Source organism: Oncorhynchus keta, chromosome 19 (assembly GCF_023373465.1).
Source record: "Oncorhynchus keta strain PuntledgeMale-10-30-2019 chromosome 19, Oket_V2, whole genome shotgun sequence".
In the NCBI taxonomy this organism is placed as follows: domain Eukaryota; kingdom Metazoa; phylum Chordata; class Actinopteri; order Salmoniformes; family Salmonidae; genus Oncorhynchus; species Oncorhynchus keta.
The window spans coordinates 12,060,696-12,083,816 of record NC_068439.1 but is presented as its reverse complement, the minus strand read 5'-3'; the positions used below and the strand labels follow the sequence as shown (position 1 = coordinate 12,083,816).

Here is a 23,121-nt window from a genome sequence, read left to right as displayed (position 1 = left end):
AATCCAACTCTCTAAGGCCAGACCCAATCCAACTCTCTAAGGCCAGACCCAATCCAACTCTCTAAGGCCAGACCCAATCCAACTCTCTAAGGCCAGACCCAATCCAACTCTCTAAGGCCAGACCCTATCCAACTCTCTAAGGCCAGACCAGGAAGTAAAGGAACTGAAGTATGCATGTTTTCAAGGAACCTGTATTCACACAGGGCTGAAACAAAACAGTCTCAATGTCAACTTGTCATCTAAAGTACTGCTGATTAATTAATAAAATACTTTTTGTAAAGACCTCTCTCTCTCTTTCTTACTGACTGTCGGTCTGTCTTGTTCCAGCTCCTTCAATCTGTATTTTCCCTCTCTCCCCTTCTCTCTCTCTCTCACCCTCTCTCGCTCTCTCTCCCCTTCTCTCTCTCTCTCACCCTCTCTCTCTCTGTCTCTCTCTCACCCTCTCTCTCTCTGTCTCCCTCTCTCCCCTTCTCTCTCTCTCTCACCCTCTCTCTCTCTGTCTCCCTCTCTCTCCTCTCCCCTTCTCTCTCTCTCACCCTCTCTCTCTCTGTCTCCCTCTCTCTCCCTCTCTCCCCTCTCCCCTTCTCTCTCTCTCTCACCCTCTCTCTGTCTCCCTCTCTCTCTCTGTCTCCCTCTCTCTCTCTCTCACCCTCTCTCTCTGTCTCCCTCTCTCTCTCCCTCTCTCTCCCCTCCTCTCCCTCCCTCTCTCCCCCTCTCCCTCTCTCCCCCCCCCTCTCTCTCTCTCCACTGTCTTTACTTCAGAGACGGGTTAATAATAGTGCTGAGTTTGGTGAGTGACGTGGCGCTGTGTAAACCCACAGACATACTTTCAGCATTACCAGTTTACACACACACACACACACACACACACACACACACACACACACACACACACACACACACACACACACACACACACACACACACACACACACTGGGAGTTTGCAGGTCTGTACAGGCATGGTTTATGGCTGGGCATGTTTTCAGTTGCTTTCTTGCAGTAAAAAATGAACACACTCTCTCTCTCTCTCACTCCAGGTGTTTGATGAAAGGTTGCAGTGAATTAGTGAAGAGTTGTCCCATAGAGTCCATATAAGGCAACATAACCAACCAGAGAAGACCAGCTTTGGCACACACATGGGTACAGTTTCAACTCGTGTTTTTTGTAGTCCGTTTTTTTAAAGATTTAGAACTGTGTCTGACTGTATCCAGGGAGACTGCAGTCTGATGACAAAGCTATCCACTGTTGTTGTGTTTTGTGTTCTCTCTCTCTCTTTCGGGGGTTCTGATGATGCGTTTGCCACATATGTTGGTGAACTGGGAATGGTGTGTGTGTTTGTGAGCCCTCCTCCTCCTCCTCCTCCTCGCACACTAAGCTTCCAGTCAATAGCTTCCTCGGCCATCTTTAGTTATCCCAGGTTATTCCCCATCTGCAGAACAATAGGAACAACAGTGAGTGGAATACAATTTGACTCCCTCTCTCATCCTCCTCGTTTCCCTTCGTCATCCCCCTCCCTCCCTCATCCTCCCCCTCCCCCTTTCCCTTCCTCATCCCCCTCCACCCGCACTCTCACCCCCTTTCCCTTCCTCATCCCCATCCACCCCTCTCTCTCATCCTCCTCCTTTCCCCTACTCATTTTCTATCCACCCCTCTCTCATCCCCCCTTCCTCATCCCCCTCCACCCCCCTCCCTCATCCCCCTCTCTCATCCTCCCCCTTTCCCTTCGTCATCCCCCTCCACCCCCTTCTCTCATCCTCCCCCTTTCCCTTCGTCACCCCCCTCCACCCCCTTTCCCTTCGTCATCCCCCTCCACCCCCCTCTCTCATCCTTTCTCTTCCTCACCCCACTCCACCCCACTCTCTCATCCTCCCCTTTCCCTTCCTCACCCCACTCTCTCATCCTCCCCTTCCTCACCCCACTCTCTCATCCTCCCCCTTTCCCTTCCTCACCCCACTCTCTCATCCTCCCCCTTTCCCTTCCTCACCCCACTCTCTCATCCTCCCCCTTTCCCTTCCTCACCCCACTCTCTCATCCTCCCCCTTTCCCTTCCTCACCCCACTCTCTCATGCTCCCCCTTTCCCTTCCTCACCCCACTCTCTCCTCCTCCCCCTTTCCCTTCCTCACCCCACTCTCTCATCCTCCCCCTTTCCCTTCCTCACCCCACTCCACCCTACTCTCTCATCCTCCCCCTTTCCCTTCCTCACCCCACTCTCTCATCCTCCCCCCCTTTCCCTTCCTCACCCCACTCCACCCCAACCTCTCATCCTCCCCCTTTCCCTTCCTCACCCCACTCCACCCCACTTTCTCATCCTCCCCCTTTCCCTTCCTCACCCCACTCTCTCATCCTCCCCCTTTCCCTTCCTCACCCCACTCTCTCATCCTCCCCTTTCCCTTCCTCACCCCACTCCACCCCAACCTCTCATCCTCCCCCTTTCCCTTCCTCACCCCACTCCACCCCCACCTCTCATCCTCCCCCTTTCCCTTCCTCACCCCACTCTCTCATCCTCCCCCTTTCCCTTCCTCACCCCACTCTCTCATCCTCCCCCTTTCCCTTCCTCACCCCACTCTCTCATCCTCCCCCTTTCCCTTCCTCACCCCACTCCACCCCAACCTCTCATCCTCCCCCTTTCCCTTCCTCACCCCACTCTCTCATCCTCCCCCTTTCCCTTCCTCACCCCACTCCACCCCACTCTCTCATCCTCCCCCTTTCCCTTCCTCACCCCACTCCACCCCAACCTCTCATCCTCCCCCTTTCCCTTCCTCACCCCACTCTCTCATCCTCCCCCTTTCCCTTCCTCACCCCACTCTCTCATCCTCCCCCTTTCCCTTCCTCACCCCACTCCACCCCAACCTCTCATCCTCCCCCTTCTGCAAATCCTTATCAAACTATCTGTAAAACAATACAAATAAATGTTGTGTAACATCTTTCAATAGCAACATCAACTCCTCAACTCAACACCTCTACACTCCCTCTCCCCTCTGTCTACTACAGTAGACTACCTCAAAACGGCTGTAGACCTTCTTCTCCTTCCTCATGCTCTCCATCCTCTTCAGCAGGCTGTCTCTCTCCTGAGGGTTGCCCTGGGGCCTTAGGAAGCGGTTCCTCCCAAGCAACGGATTCCTCTCCAACCCTCCTTTCTCTCCTGCCATGTCTACCCCCTTCTCCCCTCCGGCCTCCTCTCCTCCTCCTCCTCCTCCTCTCTCCAGACGGTTTTTCTGGCTGTTGGCAGAAATCTGTTCCAGGATGACCTTGGTGTCATCTCTCAGGTTGCTACTGAACAGAACCGAGCCGCTGGAGGTCTGGTATCGAGACGGACCTGTCATTTTGTGATTGTCTGAGGAAGTGACGTAGTCTGTGGCTTTAGCGTCGGCAGTAGAAGAGGAGCCTAGGCGTGAAGCCGCGGCCCCAGGCTCCTCGGAGCTCTCCACCACAGTTCTCATCGTCTTGTTGTCTCCGCTGGACGCCGATGTCACACCCCCGGAGCTCTTCTTGTCCTTGGGTCCCAGGAAGCCTTTGGATTAAAGAATGAACGAATTAACAAATGTACTAATTAATACATTCAAATCTTAATTGCTCCGAAGGGAATTTGTTTTATAGATCATGAGCACAGCAATTAAAAAATAAAAGATACCAGACAGACAAGACCAGACCAGACCAGACCAGACCAGACCAGACCAGACAGACAGACAGACAGACAGACAGACAGACAGACAGACAGACAGACAGACAGACACAAAGACAGACACAAAGACAGACAGACAGACAGACAGACAGACAGACAGACAGACAGACAGACGGTACAACATACCTTTGAGTTTCTGGGTCTGCTTCTTCAGGAAGTCCAGGGGCTTGGTGTCGACCTTGCCCTCCCCTCCCAGGGTGTTGAGGGAGGTGCTGGAGCCCAGGTTCTTTCCCTCCTTGGACTCAGCGCGAGACATACTGGACAAGCTTTGGGAGCGAGATTTCTTCAGCTCGCTCTTCTCCGCGTCCGTGGCATCTGTTGTTAGCGTTTCCTCATCGCAGGAGACGCGGCGAAGGTTGGAGCTCTTGAACGGCTTCAGAGAAGAGAAAGGCTTCAGAATCTTACTGGGCTCCTTGTCTTTCCTCTGTGACTCCGAGCTGCTGTCTTTCCTCTGTGACTCCGAGCTGCTGTCTTTCCTCTGTGACTCCGAGCTGCTGTCTTTCCTCTGTGACTCCAAGCTGCTGTCTTTCCTCTGTGACTCCGAGCTGCTGTCTTTCCTCTGGACTGTGGTAGAAGAAGGCTCAAAGGTTTTGAATCTTGAGGTGATGGACAGTTTGCGTGTTCGCTCTAGTGTGGCTGGGACTTGTGGTTTCATCGGGGCAGGCTCTGGAGCAATCACAGAGAAAGAGGGGATTTTGGGGGCTGAGATGGTGGTTGGGGAAGGGTTGGGGGTGGAGGAAGTGGTGGTGGTTGACGAAGTGGTGTTGGACGAAGTGGTGGTGGAGGAAGAGGTGGTGGTGGAGGAGGAGGTGGTGGGGGAAGAGGTGGTGGTAGAGGAGGAGGAGGTGGTGGGGGAAGAGGTGGTGGTAGAGGAGGAGGAGGTGGTGGGGGAAGAGGAGGTGATGGAGGAGGAGGTGGTGGAAGAAGTAGTGTTTGAGAGGTCTGGTGTCTTCTGAAGTGGTCCTTTCATCGCAGCCTCTTTGGATGCGTTTCTCTTAGCAGCCAGCTCCTTGAAGTACTGCAGTCTATTGGCAGGGTCATTCATGTTCAACGGCTGGGGGGGCTCTATCGATGCTGGGGCGACTATGGGGGGCATAGCCTCCTCTTTCAACACAACCTCTTTCTCTTCCTCTTTCTTCTTCTTCTCTCTCTCGTTCTCCTCTGCCTTCTTCCGCCACTCGAATGGTTCCCGGGAAAATCTCTTCTCCAGGATCTTTTGGACGATGGAGGTGGTGCGTAGCATGTCGGATTCCTCATCCTCCTCATTGGCCACCTGCAGCAAATCAAATCAAGCTTTATTTGCATGGCACATACATTTTATGCAAGGTAGCGACAATGTGCAACAAAAATAAACAAAACATACAAATACGAATGAAATAAAAACAATCAAGAGATGATTTGAAAGGTAATGAAGACCTTCATGCCCAGGCCTCCTAGGTGGGTCTCCGTCTTGGAGGAGGAGAAGATGAGGGAGGAGCGCAGCCGGGAGCTTCTCTGGAGCATCGGGTTGATCCGTGTCCGGAACGACTCGTGTTTGGAGAGCACAACCTCTCCCGAAGCCTCCCTCGACGATGGCATCTCCACATCCACCCCAACCTCCCCCCCCACCTCCCTCTCTCGGTCTTTCTCTCTCGCTCTCTCCCGTTCTATGTTCCTGCTATCGGCCCCGTCCTTTCTCGTGCTCTCGGGCGCGAAGGGCTTGCCGTACCGTGGCGGTCGGATATCCGGTCTAGGCTTGGAGGGGACATTCGGAGGCTCTCTCGCTTCAAAGCGGGATACAGACCCCTCACTGGCGTATGGGTTCCCCTCAGACTCTGGGTCTTGGAAAGCATCAGGGCCCAGAGGTTGTGGCAGCCCCTCCTCTCCTGTGTCTTCGTAGGTGCTGAGGTAGGAGTTGATCCTCCAGCTGCGGAGGCCCTGTCTGGCTTTGGGGTCCTGGTCTGCCACTGCTGGGACTGGGAACAGCTGCTTCTCTGGGGGGTTGGGATGGGTGGGGGAGGACTGGCAGACGTAGGGCTGGCCCACAGTCGGCCTCTTGTGGTCGCTGCCACCTCCGTACCTGGAGAGGTGAGAGTGGGTTACTTTAGTTTAGCCACATTTCTTCTGATATGGTTGAGACAACATTTTGACCTAAACTCTGTGTGTGTCACTAAACACTTCATCAAATAACTGTAGTGGTTATTTAACTGCATTCAACAATGAAAAGACATTAGTTATCATACTTCAGTCCAGTGGACCCTCCATACCACATACCTCCCCCCTGCCGGTGGTGGTCCCGGGTTGTGTTTCAGGTCCTGAGAGGAGAGGTAGTCTCTGCCGTAGTCCTCTGGACCAGGAGGTTCCTCATGAGGGTAGCCTGAGTCAGAGTACTGGTCCAGCGCTGGTCTGTTCCTCAGCCTGTTGTAGTGTCCATGGCCTGACCCATGTCCTCCCAGCCCTGAGCCTAGCCCTGAGCCCAGCCCTGAGCCCAGCCCCGGCATTAACCCAGGTCCCTCACCACCCTGGTAGTAGTGGCTGGACTGGCTCTGCTCCCTGGAATACAGAAATAGTCATAAATCATCATCATCATAACCCAACATGCTTTACATATCAGATTATTTTATTAAAGATTATATCATGATTTACATGTGACAGATTATAAATAGGGCCAGAGTTTTGCCTGATTTGATCACAATATTTATTCAAACTGACAAAGACAACATAAACAAACTAACTAACTATCAAACTAACTAATTAACTAACTATCAAACTAACAAACTAACTAATGAACTAACTATCAAACTAACTAAGGAACTAACTATCAAACTAACAAACTAACTAAGGAACTAACTATCAAACTAACTATCAAACTAACTAAGGAACTAACTATCAAACTAACTAAGGAACTAACTATCAAACTAACTAATGAACTAACTATAAAACTAACTAATGAACAAACTATCAAACTAACAAACTAACTAATGAACTAACTATCAAACTAACAAACTAACTAAGGAACTAACTATCAAACTAACAAACTAACTAAGGAACTAACTATCAAACTAACAAACTAACTAATGAACTAACTATCAAACTAACAAACTAACAAACTAACTAATGAACTAACTATCAAACTAACTAATGAACTAACTATCAAACTAACTAATGAACTAACTATCAAACTAACAAACTAACTAATGAACTAACTATCAAACTAACAAACTAACTAATGAACTAACTATCAAACTAACAAACTAACAAACTAACTAATGAACTAACTATCAAACTAACAAACTAACTAAGGAACTAACTATCAAACTAACAAACTAACTAAGGAACTAACTATCAAACTAACAAACTAACTAAGGAACTAACTATCAAACTAACAAACTAACTAATGAACTAACTATCAAACTAACAAACTAACAAACTAACTAATGAACTAACTATCAAACCAACTAATGAACTAACTATCAAACTAACTAATGAACTAACTATCAAACTAACTAATGAACTAACTATCAAACTAACAAACTAACTAATGAACTAACTATCAAACTAACAAACTAACAAAACTAACTAATGAACTAACTATCAAACTAACAAACTAACTAAGGAACTAACTATCAAACTAACTAACAAACTAAGGAACTAACTATCAAACTAACTATCAAACTAACTAAGGAACTAACTATCAAACTAACTAATGAACTAACTATCAAACTAACTAATGAACTAACTATCAAACTAACAAACTAACTAAGGAACTAACTATCAAACTAACAAACAAACTAATGAACTAACTATCAAACTAACAAACCAACTAAGGAACTAACTATCAAACTAACTAACTAAGGAACTAACTAGTACCTGTGGTAGTGCTGCTCTGTCTCCTCCTGGTTGTTGATGACTCTGTGCTTCATGTATTGTCTGGACGAGGAGTAGCTCTCCTGGGTTCCCTCTGCGTTGCTTTGGCCCTTATAGTCACTGGCACTTATCTCCATCTGCCTGGGACCACCGGTAACACATACAAACACTTTGATATGGGAACAGTACAAACATACACTTTAATATACTAAGTTACAGTCGCTAGTGAAAGTCTACACATCCCTGGCACAGTTTTCATATTTTACCTCTTTAAAATAACATTTTACATTAAGATTAAATTAAATCTTCCCAAGTATGAACTCTGGGTGTGAAGACATAAGCAATCAAGAAATCTTCGTTTTTTTAATATTCAATTTGAAACATTTTCTATAATTTTCATTCACTTTGAAAAATGTAGAGTAGGTTGTGTAGATCTACAGAAAAATATAACATTGAATACATTTTTAGATTTAATTTTTAAGGCATCAAAATGTGAAGGTGGTGCAAGTAGACTTTTATAATTAACTTTGGCATCCTATTCAATTCACAGTGAAATATAGGGAATTGCAGACGTAACCTTCATGTGATAGAGAGTTCTACATTAAATCTAGTTCTACATTAAATCTAGTTCTACATTAAATCTAGTTCTACATTAAATCTAGTTCTACATTAAATCTAGTTCTACATTAAATCTAGTTCTACATTAAATCTAGTTCTACATTAAATCTAGTTCTACATTAAATCTAGTTCTACATTAAATCTAGTTCTACATTAAATCTAGTTCTACATTAAATCTAGTTCTACATTAAATCTAGTTCTACATTAAATGTCACGACCCGCTTGGGTTTGTGCGGGATTATTTTGTGTTAACTGTCGGTGTTGGATGTATTTTCTCTCCGGATCGTTTTGCCTTGTGTGTTTGGGCGGGTCAGTGTTTCTGCGCCCTGTGCTTGGGCGGGTCAGTGTTTCTGCGCCCTGTGCTTGGGCGGGTCAGTGTTTCTGCGCCCTGTGCTTGGGCGGGTCAGTGTTTCTGCGCCCTGTGCTTGGGCGGGTCAGTGTTTCTGCGCCCTGTGTTTGGGCGGGTCAGTGTTTCTGCGCCCTGTGCTTGGGCGGGTCAGTGTTTCTGCGCCCTGTGCTTGGGCGGGTCAGTGTTTCTGCGCCCTGTGTTTGGGCGGGTCAGTGTTTCTGCGCCCTGTGCTTGGGCGGGTCAGTGTTTCTGCGCCCTGTGTTTGGGCGGGTCAGTGTTTCTGCGCCCTGTGTTTGGGCGGGTCAGTGTTTCTGCGCCCTGTGTTTGGGCGGGTCAGTGTTTCTGCGCCTGTGCTTGGGCGGGTCAGTGTTTCTGCCCTGTGTTTGGGCGGGTCAGTGTTTCTGCGCCCTGTGCTTGGGCGGGTCAGTGTTTCTGCGCCCTGTGTTTGGGCGGGTCAGTGTTTCTGCGCCCTGTGTTTGGGCGGGTCAGTGTTTCTGCGCCCTGTGTTTGGGCGGGTCAGTGTTTCTGCGCCCTGTGTTTGGGCGGGTCAGTGTTTCTGCGCCCTGTGTTTGGGCGGGTCAGTGTTTCTGCGCCCTGTGCTTGGGCGGGTCAGTGTTTCTGCGCCCTGTGCTTGGGCGGGTCAGTGTTTCTGCGCCCTGTGTTTGGGCGGGTCAGTGTTTCTGCGCCCTGTGTTTGGGCGGGTCAGTGTTTCTGCGCCCTGTGCTTGGGCGGGTCAGTGTTTCTGCGCCCTGTGTTTGGGCGGGTCAGTGTTTCTGCGCCCTGTGTTTGGGCGGGTCAGTGTTTCTGCGCCCTGTGTTTGGGCGGGTCAGTGTTTCTGCGCCCTGTGCTTGGGCGGGTCAGTGTTTCTGCGCCCTGTGCTTGGCGTGACCGTTTTCTGTGCCGGAGAAAATAAATAGTCTATTATTGAACCCTCTGCTCTCTGCGACCTGACTCCTACCTTCCACACCTAGTAACCCGTGACAATAAATCTGTTTTGTAAATAATACATCTACGTGCACCATCCCACCTGGAGACCATGGAGCGGCCCTGCTCCAGGAAGGACTGCTGCATCCTGAACTGCTGAGACGCTGCAAACGTCCCAAGATTCAGTCCTCCTCCGGATTCTATGGCATGTCGGAACAGGTCATCCCTACGGAATGCAGAACGCTCAGTTTCTCCTCCTCCTCCGAAGGGGTAGCCCGTAAGTTCCGGTGTGTGTCGTTGAAAACCCCGAGGGTGTCGAAGGGGCCCCTTCATGCCGAACTGGTTGCCGTAGTAACTGCTGCTGCTGCTGTCAGAGGAGACGGGCACTAGGGCGTGGTCTACGGTGAGAGGCTGTGATTGGGCGAACAGGATGCGGAACTCTTCGTCAAAGGTGGTGACTAGTTCTCCCAGGAAGAGATGAGCGATGCAGCGATGCAGCTTCTCATAGGACCACATGAAACTAGAGGAAACAGGAAATGACACGTTAGCTTCTACACTAAAGAGGTATCTGATATGGGTTCTATATTTCTATGCTCACCTGTAGTTTCCGCTGAGCACGGCCCTGCAGTCAGCCAATAGGAAGCGGTCTTTCACCTGTCCTTTAAACGACTTCCCTGTCCGACAGAAATATGTCATCCCCGCCACAGTCCGCACACGCATCATCTGTAAAACACACACACACGAACACATACACACAAGCACACATACACACACACACACACACACACACACACACACACACACACACACACACACACACACACACACACACACACACACACACACACACACACACACACACACACACACACACACACGAGCACACACACACACCCACAAAAGTTATTCAGAGTCACAAAGGTTTAATGTCTTTAATAAATGGTGTTATTCTGTAGTGGGTTCTAAGTGTAATCCAACCAGTTTAGCCGCTCTGTTGACATTTATGTAACCAGGCTCAGGTCTTGTCCGACTCAGTCAGACGTCATGTCGTAGCACAGTAACATTACCGCTATGAGGCAGTGGCCTGTTGCCAGTCAACACAAAAACACTGATATTCCGTCTTTAAGACTGTCGGCAGAGTTTATCAAACCATTTTAACCACTGCCATTCCTGCACACCCAGAATGTCTTCAGGAACATGGGATTCTATGGGGAAACGTGAGTCACCCTGCCTGAAATAGTTCAACTAGGGGAAACATTGAGACTCACATGGACAAGGTCTAGGTTGATCTTGCAGTTAGTCACCATGGAGACGAAGTGATGGGCGTTCTGTTCGTCCAATAGGATGTAGACGGGGACGTGACGCGCCGTGGCATCCAGCAAATCAGCAAACAGATCCACATCTGTAAACATGTCCATCACCACGGCAATCACCTAGCAAAGCCCAATCAGAGACATGGAAATATCACATTAGCCAATTAAAAACAGAGGTCACAGGAGGTTGGTGGCACATTAATTGGGGAGGATAGGCTCGTGGTAACAGCTGGAGTAGAATCGGTGGAATGGTATCAAATAAATATTCACTTCTTTCTAGCCATTATTATGAGCCATCCTCCCTTATGAGCCATCCTCCCTTCAGCAGCCTCCACTATAGTAGGTGCAAGGTACACTGGTTTGAGTGTGTCAAGAACTGCAACGCTGCTGGGTTGGTTTCCATGTGTTTGATGCCATTTCATTTTCTCCCTTCCAGCCATTACTACGAGCCGTCCTCCCCTCACCAGCCTCCACTGCATTAGGTCTAGGTTTATTTAGCAACGTTGTATGGGAAAAATACAGAAAGTGTGATACCATTTAAAAGCAACTTTAGCCTGTCCTTTATAATACCGTATGGAGTCACACTGTCTTGTACACTAGCTCACACTCACAGATAGAAGGGAGGACAGTGAGAGAGACGTGGTCAGCCAGACTAACAGGCTTGGCCACTTTTGACATTTAGACACACACACACACGCACACACACACACGCACACACACACTGAAACATAATTGTTTTCTATAGGAGGTTGAGCTGAGTGCAAGTCATTCATCTTCCGGGACAGGGTGTGGTGGAGCACAGCAGAGCTGGGGCAGACAGACTGACTGACTGACTGACTGACTGACTGACTGGCAGACAGACAGACAGACAGACAGACAGACAGACAGACAGACAGACAGACAGACAGACAGACAGACAGACAGACAGACAGACAGACAGGCTGGCTGGCTGGCAGACAGACAGACAGACAGACAGACAGACAGACAGACAGACAGACAGACAGACAGACAGACAGACAGACAGACAGACAGACAGACAGACAGACAGACAGACAGACAGACAGACAGACAGACAGACTGACTGACTGACTGACTGACTGACTGACTGACTGACTGACTGACTGACTGACTGACTGACTGACTGACTGACTGACTGACTGACTGACTGACTGACTGACTGACTGACAGACAGACAGACAGACAGACAGACAGACAGACAGACAGACAGACAGACAGACAGACAGACAGACAGACAGACAGACAGACAGACAGACAGACACACAGACTTGCTGGCTGATTTACTGACAGACTTTATGACAACACCGTCCATAGTTCTACTTGACAGATAATCACTATCATAGCTCTACATGCAACACTGGATCTCTGTCTGAGAGATAGTGACTGAGATAAGCCCTGATAAGAACAGAACAGATATTCCGAGGGAATGCTATCGGGATGAGGGTATACTGACTGTCTCATTACAGGGATGAGGGTGTACTGACTGTCTCATTACAGGGATGAGGGTGTACTGACTGTCTCATTACAGGGATGAGGGTGTACTGACTGTCTCATTACAGGGATGAGGGTGTACTGACTGTCTCATTACAGGGAAGAAGATGTACTGACTGTCTCATTACAGGGATGAAGGTGTACTGACTGTCTCATTACAGGGATGAGGGTGTACTGACTGTCTCATTACAGGGATGAGGGTGTACTGACTGTCTCATTACAGGGATGAGGGTGTACTGACTGTCTCATTACAGGGATGAGGGTGTACTGACTGTCTCATTACAGGGATGAGGGTGTACTGACTGTCTCATTACAGGGATGAGGGTGTACTGACTGTCTCATTACAGGGATGAGGGTGTACTGACTGTCTCATTACAGGGATGAGGGTATACTGACTGCTGGAACACACACTTCCACTTTACACCACATAGACCTGAACAGCTGTGTGTATATGCCTGAACAGCTTAGTGTGTGTGTGCGCGTGAGTGTGTGTGTGTGTGTGTGTGTGTGTGTGTGTGTGTGTGTGTGAGTGTGTGTGCATGTGTGTGTGTGTGTGTGTGTGTGAGTGTGTACAGCCCATCTCTTACATGTTGTGCGTTCTTGATGAGCCTCCTGGCCTGCTCCTTGATGCTGGGCATGTCGGGGTCGCTGGGGTTGACAAGGGTCGTGACTTCTGTGGGGCCGATGAAGCTGTGTGCCTGGAGGGGCCAGCCCAGGTCCAACCCCGGGGCCGCTGTGTCAGAGTGCAATGGCCAGTAGGTGTCAGACGAGCCGTCTGCGTCTGCCTGGGGAAAACATGAGTGGGCTGTTAGTGAACTATATTTACACAATGACAACAGGAAAATATGGATATATTATGTAAAGCTAGATTAAGTAACACATTACAGCATTACAGCATTCTGCACATGGAAACTGTACACTGTAACCCTACCTTGACACTTAAAAGTATTGAGTGGATAGCATCATATATGTCTATGTGTATATATATACGATATTATACAATAATATATGCCATTTAGCAGACGCTTTTATCCAAAGCGACTTACAGTCATGTGTGCATACATTCTACGTATGGGTGGTCCCGGGAATCAAACCCACTACCCTGGCGTTACAAGCGCCATGCTCTACCAACTGAGCTACAATGCCTCCACCTCTATTTTAGTGACATAAATGAATGAATAATTCATTGTCAGACTCCGTCAGGAAGGAGTGAGACTCCATTATACTAGGACATCTTCACGTAGCTCAGGCTTTCAGAAGACCTTCTATTCTCATTTCAATAACAGTATTAGTCTTTCAGAAGACCTTCTCTTCTCATTTCAATAACAGTATTAGTCTTTAAGACCTTCTCTTCTCATTTCAATAACAGTATTAGTCTTTAAGACCTTCTCTTCTCATTTCATTAACAGTATTAGCCTTTCAGAAGACCTTCTCTTCTCATTTCATTAACAGTATTAGTCTTTCAGAAGTCCTTCTCTTCTCATTTCAATAACAGTATTAGTCTTTCAGAAGACCTTCTCTTCTCATTTCATTAACAGTATTAGCCTTTCAGAAGACCTTCTCTTCTCATTTCATTAACAGTATTAGTCTTTCAGAAGTCCTTCTCTTCTCATTTCAATAACAGTATTAGCCTTTAAGAAGACCTTCTCTTCTCATTTCAATAACAGTATTAGTCTTTATGAAGACCTCATTTCAATAACAGTATTAGTCTTTATGAAGACCTTCTCATTTCAATAACAGTATTAGTCTTTAAGAAGACCTTCTCTTCTCATTTCATTAACAGTATTAGTCTTTAAGACCTTCTCTTCTCATTTCATTAACAGTATTAGTCTTTATGAAGACCTTCTCTTCTCATTTCAATAACAGTATTAGTCTTTAAGAAGACCTTCTCTTCTCATTTCAATAACAGTATTAGTCTTTAAGACCTTCTCTTCTCATTTCATTAACAGTATTAGTCTTTATGAAGACCTTCTCTTCTCATTTCAATAACAGTATTAGTCTTTAAGACCTTCTCTTCTCATTTCATTAACAGTATTAGTCTTTAAGAAGACCTTCTCTTCTCATTTCAATAACAGTATTAGTCTTTCAGAAGACCTTCTCTTGTCATTTCAATAAGAGTATAATCATAATAAGCAGTACCTCATGATAAGACAGCTCTGGTACGTTGGAGGCCTGGCTGGGTGTCTGGACGGTGGTCTTGATGTGTTCCATCTCCGGTTGACAAAGGAAGTCCACCACGTCTGCTGTCTGAAGGAACTCATAGTAACCCTGGAGAGAACACACACTGAGTTATTACACACACACTGGGTTATTACACACACTGAGTTATTACACACACACTGGGTTATTACACACACTGGATTATTACACACACTGAGTTATTACACACACTGAGTTATTACACACACACTGGGTTATTACACACACTGGGTTATTACACACACTGGGTTATTACACACACTGGGTTATTACACACACACTGAGTTATTACACACACACAGAGTTATTACACACACTGGGTTATTACACACACTGAGTTATTACACACACTGGGTTATTACACACACTGAGTTATTACACACACACTGGGTTATTACACACACTGGGTTATTACACACACTGAGTTATTACACACACACTGGGTTATTACACACACTGGGTTATTACACACACTGGGTTATTACACACACTGGGTTATTACACACACACTGAGTTATTACACACACACAGAGTTATTACACACACTGGGTTATTACACACACTGGGTTATTACACACTGGGTTATTACACACACTGGGTTATTACACACACACTGAGTTATTACACACACTGGGTTATTACACACACACTGGGTTATTACACACACTGAGTTATTACACACACACTGGGTTATTACACACACTGAGTTATTACACACACACACTGGGTTATTACACACACACTGGGTTATTACACACACTGGGTTATTACACACACACTGGGTTATTATACACACTGGGTTATTACACACACTGGGTTATTACACACACTGGGTTATTACACACACTGGGTTATTACACACACACTGGGTTATTACACACACTGGGTTATTACACACACTGGGTTATTACACACACTGGGTTATTACACACACTGGGTTATTACACACACTGAGTTATTACACACACTGGGTTATTACACACACACACTGAGTTATTACACACACTGGGTTATTACACACACTGAGTTATTACACACACTGGGTTATTACACACACTGAATTATTACACACACTGAGTTATTACACACACACTGGGTTATTACACACACTGAGTTATTACACACACACTGGGTTATTACACACACTGGGTTATTACACACACTGGGTTATTACACACACTGAGTTATTACACACACACTGGGTTATTACACACACTGGGTTATTACACACACTGGGTTATTACACACACTGGGTTATTACACACACTGAGTTATTACACACACACTGGGTTATTACACACACTGGGTTATTACACACACACACTGAGTTATTACACACACTGGGTTATTACACACACTGAGTTATTACACACACACTGGGTTATTACACACACTGAGTTATTACACACACACTGGGTTATTACACACACACTGAGTTATTACACACACACACTGGGTTATTACACACACACTGAGTTATTACACACACACACTGGGTTATTACACACACTGAGTTATTACACACACACACTGAGTTATTACACACACACTGGGTTATTACACACACTGAGTTATTACACACACACTGGGTTATTACACACACTGAGTTATTACACACACACTGAGTTATTATCACACACAAAGAGTAATTACACACACACACACTGATTTATCAGACACTCAATTTGAGTTATCACACGCACACACACACACACACACACACACACACACACACACACACACACACACACACACACACACACACACACACACACACACACACACACACACACACACACACACACACACACACACACACACACACACACAGTCCCACACAAACACTCCTACTATACCTGTAGGTCTGTCTCCACCAGAGCATCAATGGCGAGACGGTATTCTTCTCTGTAGTGGGGGGGCAGGAAGTTAGGGTCCAGGGGGTTGTCCCCGAAGTCCGAACTCTGGGATCTGTGGGCCATGATGGGGTCGGTAAAGGGGCTAATGTGAAGGGGCTAGGGTAAAGGGGCTAGGGTAAAGAGGCTAGGGTAAAGGGGCTAGGGTAAAGGGGTTAGAGGCTAGGGTACAGGGGTTAGGGTACAGGGGTTAGGGGCTAGGGTACAGGGGTTAGAGGCTAGGGTAAAGGGGTTAGAGGCTAGGGTAAAGGGGTTAGGGGCTAGGGTACAGGAGTTAGGGTATAGGGGCTAGGGTACAGGAGTTAGGGTATAGGGGCTAAGGGTACAGGGGTTAAGGTAAAGGGACAAACCTGTGGGAGAAATATAGATGCAATATTGTTACTTTATTTAGTAAGGTTCCTCTATTAATACAAGAATCTCCTCAGCAAAGATGTTGGAACAGAGCAAACACACCCTGCTGCCTCGTGTATAGAAACACTCTATCAACAGTCACAACACATACAACGCATTCAGAAACTATTCAGACCCCCCAACTTTTTCCACATTTTGTTACATTACAGCCTTATTCTAAAATTGATTCAAATAAAAAAATTGTCCACATCAATTTACCAACAATAACCCATAATGACAGAACTAAAACAGGTTTTTAGACAATTTTGCAAATGTATAAAAATAAAAAAAATGAAATACCTTATTTACATAAGTTTTCAGACCATTTGCTATGAGACTGTAAATTGAGCTCAGGTACATCCTGTTTCCATTGATCATCCTTGAGATGTTTCTACAACTTGATTGGAGTCCACCTGTAGTAAATTCAATAGATTGGAATGATTTGGAAAGGCACACACCTGTCTATATAAGGTCCCACAGTTGACAGTGCGCGTCAGAACAAAAACCAAGCCATGATGTCGAAGGAATTGTCCGTAGAGCTCTGAGACACAATAGTGTTGAGGCACAGATCTGGAGAAGGGTACCAAAACATTTCTGCAACATTGAAGGTCCCCAAGAACCCAGTGGCCTCCATCATTCTTAAATGGAAGAAGTTTGGAACCACCAAGATTCTTCCTAGATCAAACTGAGCAATCGGGGGAGAAGGGCCTTGGTCAGGGAGGTGACCAAGAACCTGATGGTCACTCTGACAGAGCTCCAGAGTTCCTCTGTGGAGATGGGAGAACCTTCCAGAAGGACAACCATCTCTGCAGCACTCCACCAATCAGGCCTTTATGGTAGAGTGGCCAGACGGAAGCCACTCCTCAGTAAAAGGCACATGACAGCTCGCTTGGAGTTTTCAGAAAACCTGACAGAGCTTGAGAGGATCTGCAGAGAATAATGGGAGAAACTCCCTAAATACAGGTGTGGCAAGATTATAGTGTCATAACCAAGAAGACTCGAGGCTGTAATCGCTGCCAAAGGTGCTTCAACAAAGTACTGAGTAAAGGGTCTGAATACTGACGTAAATGTGAGATTTACGATTTTTTGTTTTTATAAATTTGGTAAAATTTCTAAAAACCTGTTTTTGCTTTGTCATTATAGGGTATTGTGTGTAGATTGATGAGGGGGAAAACAATTTTATCAATTTTTGAATAAGGCTGTATTGTAACAAAATGTGGAAAAGGTTAAGGGGTCTGAATACTTGTATACTGTCCTGAGAGAGGGTGAGAGAGACAGAAGCAAGCTAGTCCAGGGGCCACAAACACAAACAGACCCCACACCCACAGAGCCTCAGGACAGCAACGCAATTTAGACCCAACCAGATCATGAGAAAACAAAAAGTTAATTACTTCACACATTGGAAAAATAATTACAAAAGACCTGAGCAAACTAGAATGCTATTTGGCCCTAAACAGAGAGTACACAGTGGCAGAATACCTGACACCTGTGACTGACCCAAACGTAAGGAAAGCTTTGACAATGTATAGACTCAGTGAGCATAGCCTTGCTATTGAGAAAGGCCGCCGAAGGCAGACCTGGCTCTCAAGAGAAGACAGGCTATGTGCACACTGCCCACAAAATGAGGTGGAAACTGAGCTGCACTTCCTAACCTCCTGACAAATGTATGACCATATTAGAGACACATATTTCCCTTAGATTACACAGATACACAAAGAATTAGAAAACAAACCCAATTTTGATAAACTCCCATAACTATTGGGTGAAATCCCACAGTGTGACATCACAGCAGCAAGATGTGTGACCTGTTGCCACAAGAAAAGGGCAACCAGTGAAGAACAAACACCATTGTAAAGACAACCCATATTTATGTTTATTTATTTTCCATTTTGTACTCTAACTATTTGCACATAATGACAGAGAGAGAGAGAGAGAGAGAGAGGTATAGACAGGATCATCCATAATAGTGCTGAGTAAACATGTTTTACAGTTGCGTCAGACTGCAAGGTACTATAAGTAATATAATTATAGGTAATATCATTCCAGGTGATATAATTATAGGTAATATCATTCCAGGTAATATCATTATAGGTAATATGATTCCAGTCTGGATTCCTATCCTATAGCATCTACAGTTGAAGTTGAAAGTTTACATACACTTAAGTTGGAGTCATTAAAACCCGTTTTTCAACAACTCCACAAATGTCTTGTTAATAAACTTTTCATGTCAGTTAGGACTTCTACTTTGTGCATGACACAGGCCTTTTTTCCAACAATTGTTTGCAGACAGATTATTTCACTTATAATTCACTGTATCACGATTCCAGTGGGTCAGAAGTTTACATACACTAAGTTGACTGTGCCATTAAACAGCTTGGAAAATTCCAGATAATGATGTCATGGCTTTAGAAGCTTCTAATAGGCTAATTGACATCATTTTGAGTCAATTGGAGGTGTACCTGTGGATGTATTTCAAGGCCTACCTTCAAACTCAGTGCCTCTGCTTGACATCATGGGAAAATCAAAATAAATCAACCAAGACCTCAGAAAAAAAATGGTAGACTTCCACAAGTCTGGTTCGTCCTTGGGAGCAATTTCCAAACGCCTGAAGGTACCACGTTCATCTGTACAAACAATAGTACGCAAGTATAAACACCATGGGACCATGCAGCCGTCATACCGCTCAGGAAGGAGACGCGTTCTGTCTCCTAGAGATGAGGAGCGAAAAGTGCAAATCAATCCCAGAACAACAGCAAAGGACCTTGAGAAATGGGTACAAAAGTATCTATATCCACAGTAAAACGAGTCCTATATTGACATAACCTGAAAGGTCGCTCAGCAAGGAAGAAGCCACTGCTTCAATACCGCTATAAAAAAAGCCAGACTACGGTTTGCAACTGCACATGGGGACAAAGATCTTACTTTTTGGATAAATGTCCTCTGGTCTGATGAAACAAAAATAGAACTGTTTGGCCGTAATGACCATCTTTATGTTTGGTGGAAAAAGGGAGAGGCTTGCAGGCCAAAGAACACCATCCCAACCGTGAAGCACGGGGATGGCAGCATCATGTTGTGGGGGTGCTTTGCTGCAGGAGGGACTGGTGCACTTCACAAAAAAAAAGATGGCATCATGAGGATGGAAAAGTATGTGGATATATTGAAGCAACATCTCAAGACATCAGTCAGGAAGTTAAAGCTTGGTCGCAAATGGGTATTCTAAATGGACAATGACTCCAAGCATACTTCCAAAGTTGTGGCAAAATGGCTTAAGGACAACCAAGTCAAGGTATTGGAGTGGCCATCACAAAGCCCTGACCTCAATCCCATAGACAATTTGTGGGCAGAACTGAGCAAGGAGGCCTACAAACCTGACTCAGTTACACCAGCTCTGTCAGGAGGAATGGAACAAAATTCACATAACTTATTGTGGGAAGCTTGTGGAAGGCCCCCCCCGAAACATTTGACCCAAGATAAACAATTTAAAGGCAATGCTACCAAATGCTAATTGAGTGTATGTAAACTTCTGACCCACTGGGAATGTTATGAAATAAATAAAAGCTGAAATAAATCATTCTCTCTACTATTATTCTGACATTTCACATTCTTAAAATAAAGTGGTGAATATAACTGACCTAAAACAGGGAATTTTTACTAGGATTACATGTCAGGAATTGTGAAAAACAGTTCATTATTTGGCTACGGTGTATGTAAACTTCCGACTTCAACTGTATATTCACAAATAACAATTATACATCACGCTATTGAGTCATGTGTAAAAACCTGTCTGAGACTAACACATGCTGTTCCATACACAGTGCTATTTATGTTTGGAGTGAAACTGATGACGTGCAGTGCTTGATTTGGGCCGGAACTGTCCGGAGCGCCATCCCGGCACTTCTAATTTTGGGGGAATTGCGTACTGGCTCCTCTATTAAAACAAAGTAGCCTATCGCCGGCCCAGTTTGACACGCATAAACGGTTGATCAAAGCGGAATAAGGGCTGGATCTGCGTTGACTAACAGTTGAGAGTGGGCATTCATTTCCTGATTCTGTTTTGTTCAAGTTTATTTACCTCTAGTCTGTGAATCTGTGCGTGACCCTAAACTGTTCGAGATTGCGAAGACTGAAAATGCACCAGTTTTAATGAGTTCCAAATTGTCAAATTAGGGTTTGCAAAGTCATGGAAATGACTTTTAATACGTTTTGGTAATATAATTCACGAAGGCACACTTTTAAATATTATAAATCCCTTAAAAATCTACATATAAGCCATACGTGTTATTGCGCGTCTGTCGCTGCGTGTGTGACGATCCCAGATGAGAGAGCAGCAACATTTCAGCAGCAGGTTTGAAATAATGACAGATAAAATGACTGATGGCCAATTCAAAACATAACTTGAATTAGTTATCTCGCTACTTAACTATAGCTAACTAAGCATTAATATCGTTGTCGCGTTTCCACCGGCACTGTAGAGCCTAAATAAATCTTCAGCGTTAGAAGGCTGGATAGTGTCCCCTCTATTAAACTGTCGAACGTTAAAATATTCAAAGAATAGCCTAATTGGCTTGTGTGCATAGATCTCCCCTGAAACATGACTATTTGAGCCTTATATATAAACATATCTAGTTAGGTGCCTTGCTTTGCAGTAACCTACCTTATCCATTTGGTCCCCGATTTATTGAATGGGGGAATAATTATATAAAGACAAAAGTATTTGGTTGCAATGTTGGAATATTTTATATCAAGGGCGGCCAACCATTCTCCAGGACAGCTACTGGGCGTGAAGGCCTCATTGTAGCCTAAACATCAGCTCCTCAACAGGACCTTGATAGGCAGACTTGTGTGTTTCAGGGCTGAATCAAAAGGCCAAGCCTGCACACCCAGAAGCTCTCTAGATGGAGGGTTGACAACATGTGACTAACAGTCACAGGGGGATCAGACACAGTAGCCTTCCAGTCTCAATAATGCTTTTTTTTCTTTCATATAGGCTATAATAATAGTCATGAATATGTGGTTAAAAGTCATGGAAAAGTAATGAGGAATGTATATGAACTCTTAACAGTGAATAATCACTGGTCTCTATAGCATAATGTCATTTGTACATTTCGGGGGAAAGAGTCTAATGGACCGACTTGGAAAACTACATCTGCTGCACCTCTTTCACCCCAAGCCACTGTTTATTGGTACACATCTACCACCCGAAACACAAAGCAAAGAGTGTTCCTCTTGCTGGGACAATACCAGACTGTCTGTGATTACACCATATTCCTTTCACTGCACATGGTGGCATTTACTGGGCATGCTCTGAACACATGATGAGGCCCGAGCACATGTAAGCTAGACAGGAAGTGTTTTTCCCTGTTTGCTCACATAACCATGGAAACCTGCGGTCTGTGACTGATTTAGCCTGAGTGACTGACTTGAGTGTGCGTGTGTATGTGTGTGTTTGAGAGAATGTGAGTGCAAGAGTGAATGGGTGCATTCATGAGAGAGTATGATTATGACTGGGTGAATGGGTGCATTCATGAGAGAGTATGATTATGACTGGGTGAATGGGTGTATTCATGAGAGAGTATGATTATGACTGGGTGAATGGGTGCATTAATGAGAGAGTATGATTATGACTGGGTGAATGGGTGCATTAATGAGAGAATATGATTATGACTGGGTGAATGGGTGCATTCATGAGAGAGTATGATTATGACTGGGTGAATGGGTGCATTCATGAGAGAGTATGATTATGACTGGGTGAATGGGTGCATTCATGAGAGAGTATGATTATGACTGGGTGAATGGGTGCATTAATGAGAGAATATGATTATGACTGGGTGAATGGGTGCATTAATGAGAGAATATGATTATGACTAGGTGAGTGGGTGCATTCATGAGAGAGTATGATTATGACTGGGTGAATGGGTGTATTCATGAGAGAGTATGATTATGACTGGGTGAATGGGTGCATTCATGAGAGAGTATGATTATGACTGGGTGAATGGGTGTATTCATGAGAGAGTATGATTATGACTGGGTGAATGGGTGTATTCATGAGAGAGTATGATTATGACTGGGTGAATGGGTGTATTCATGAGAGAGTATGATTATGACTGGGTGAATGGGTGTATTCATGAGAGAGTATGATTATGACTGGGTGAGTGGGTGCATTCATGAGAGAATATGATTATGACTGGGTGAATGGGTGCATTCATGAGAGAGTATGATTATGACTGGGTGAATGGGTGTATTCATGAGAGAGTATGATTATGACTGGGTGAATGGGTGCATTCATGAGAGAGTATGATTATGACTGGGTGAATGGGTGCATTCATGAGAGAGTATGATTATGACTGGGTGAATGGGTGCATTCATGAGAGAGTAT

At 45.3% G+C, this 23,121-nt stretch overlaps 1 protein-coding gene across 2 annotated transcripts in view; it reads right to left on the bottom strand.

Moving 5' to 3' along the window:
* Positions 1-730: 730 nt before the first annotated feature.
* LOC118376307 (protein FAM83H-like) overlaps positions 731-23,121 on the bottom strand; it is a 37,966-nt gene continuing 15,575 nt past the window's right edge. The window contains exons 2-14 of one of the 2 annotated variants that reach the window (XM_052469513.1): positions 17,046-17,158; positions 16,299-16,705; positions 14,383-14,511; positions 12,831-13,028; positions 10,690-10,854; positions 10,020-10,144; positions 9,525-9,941; positions 7,534-7,671; positions 5,938-6,216; positions 5,101-5,743; positions 3,811-4,957; positions 3,002-3,513; positions 731-1,430 (exon numbers count right to left, since the gene is read on the bottom strand). In XM_052469513.1, coding sequence (XP_052325473.1) covers positions 1,410-1,430; positions 3,002-3,513; positions 3,811-4,957; positions 5,101-5,743; positions 5,938-6,216; positions 7,534-7,671; positions 9,525-9,941; positions 10,020-10,144; positions 10,690-10,854; positions 12,831-13,028; positions 14,383-14,511; positions 16,299-16,421 — 3,897 coding nt within the window. In that variant the 5' untranslated portion in view covers positions 16,422-16,705; positions 17,046-17,158 and the 3' untranslated portion in view covers positions 731-1,409. The remainder of the gene's footprint in view (positions 1,431-3,001; positions 3,514-3,810; positions 4,958-5,100; positions 5,744-5,937; positions 6,217-7,533; positions 7,672-9,524; positions 9,942-10,019; positions 10,145-10,689; positions 10,855-12,830; positions 13,029-14,382; positions 14,512-16,298; positions 16,706-17,045; positions 17,159-23,121) is intronic. The other variant, XM_052469512.1, reaches the window with a different exon arrangement.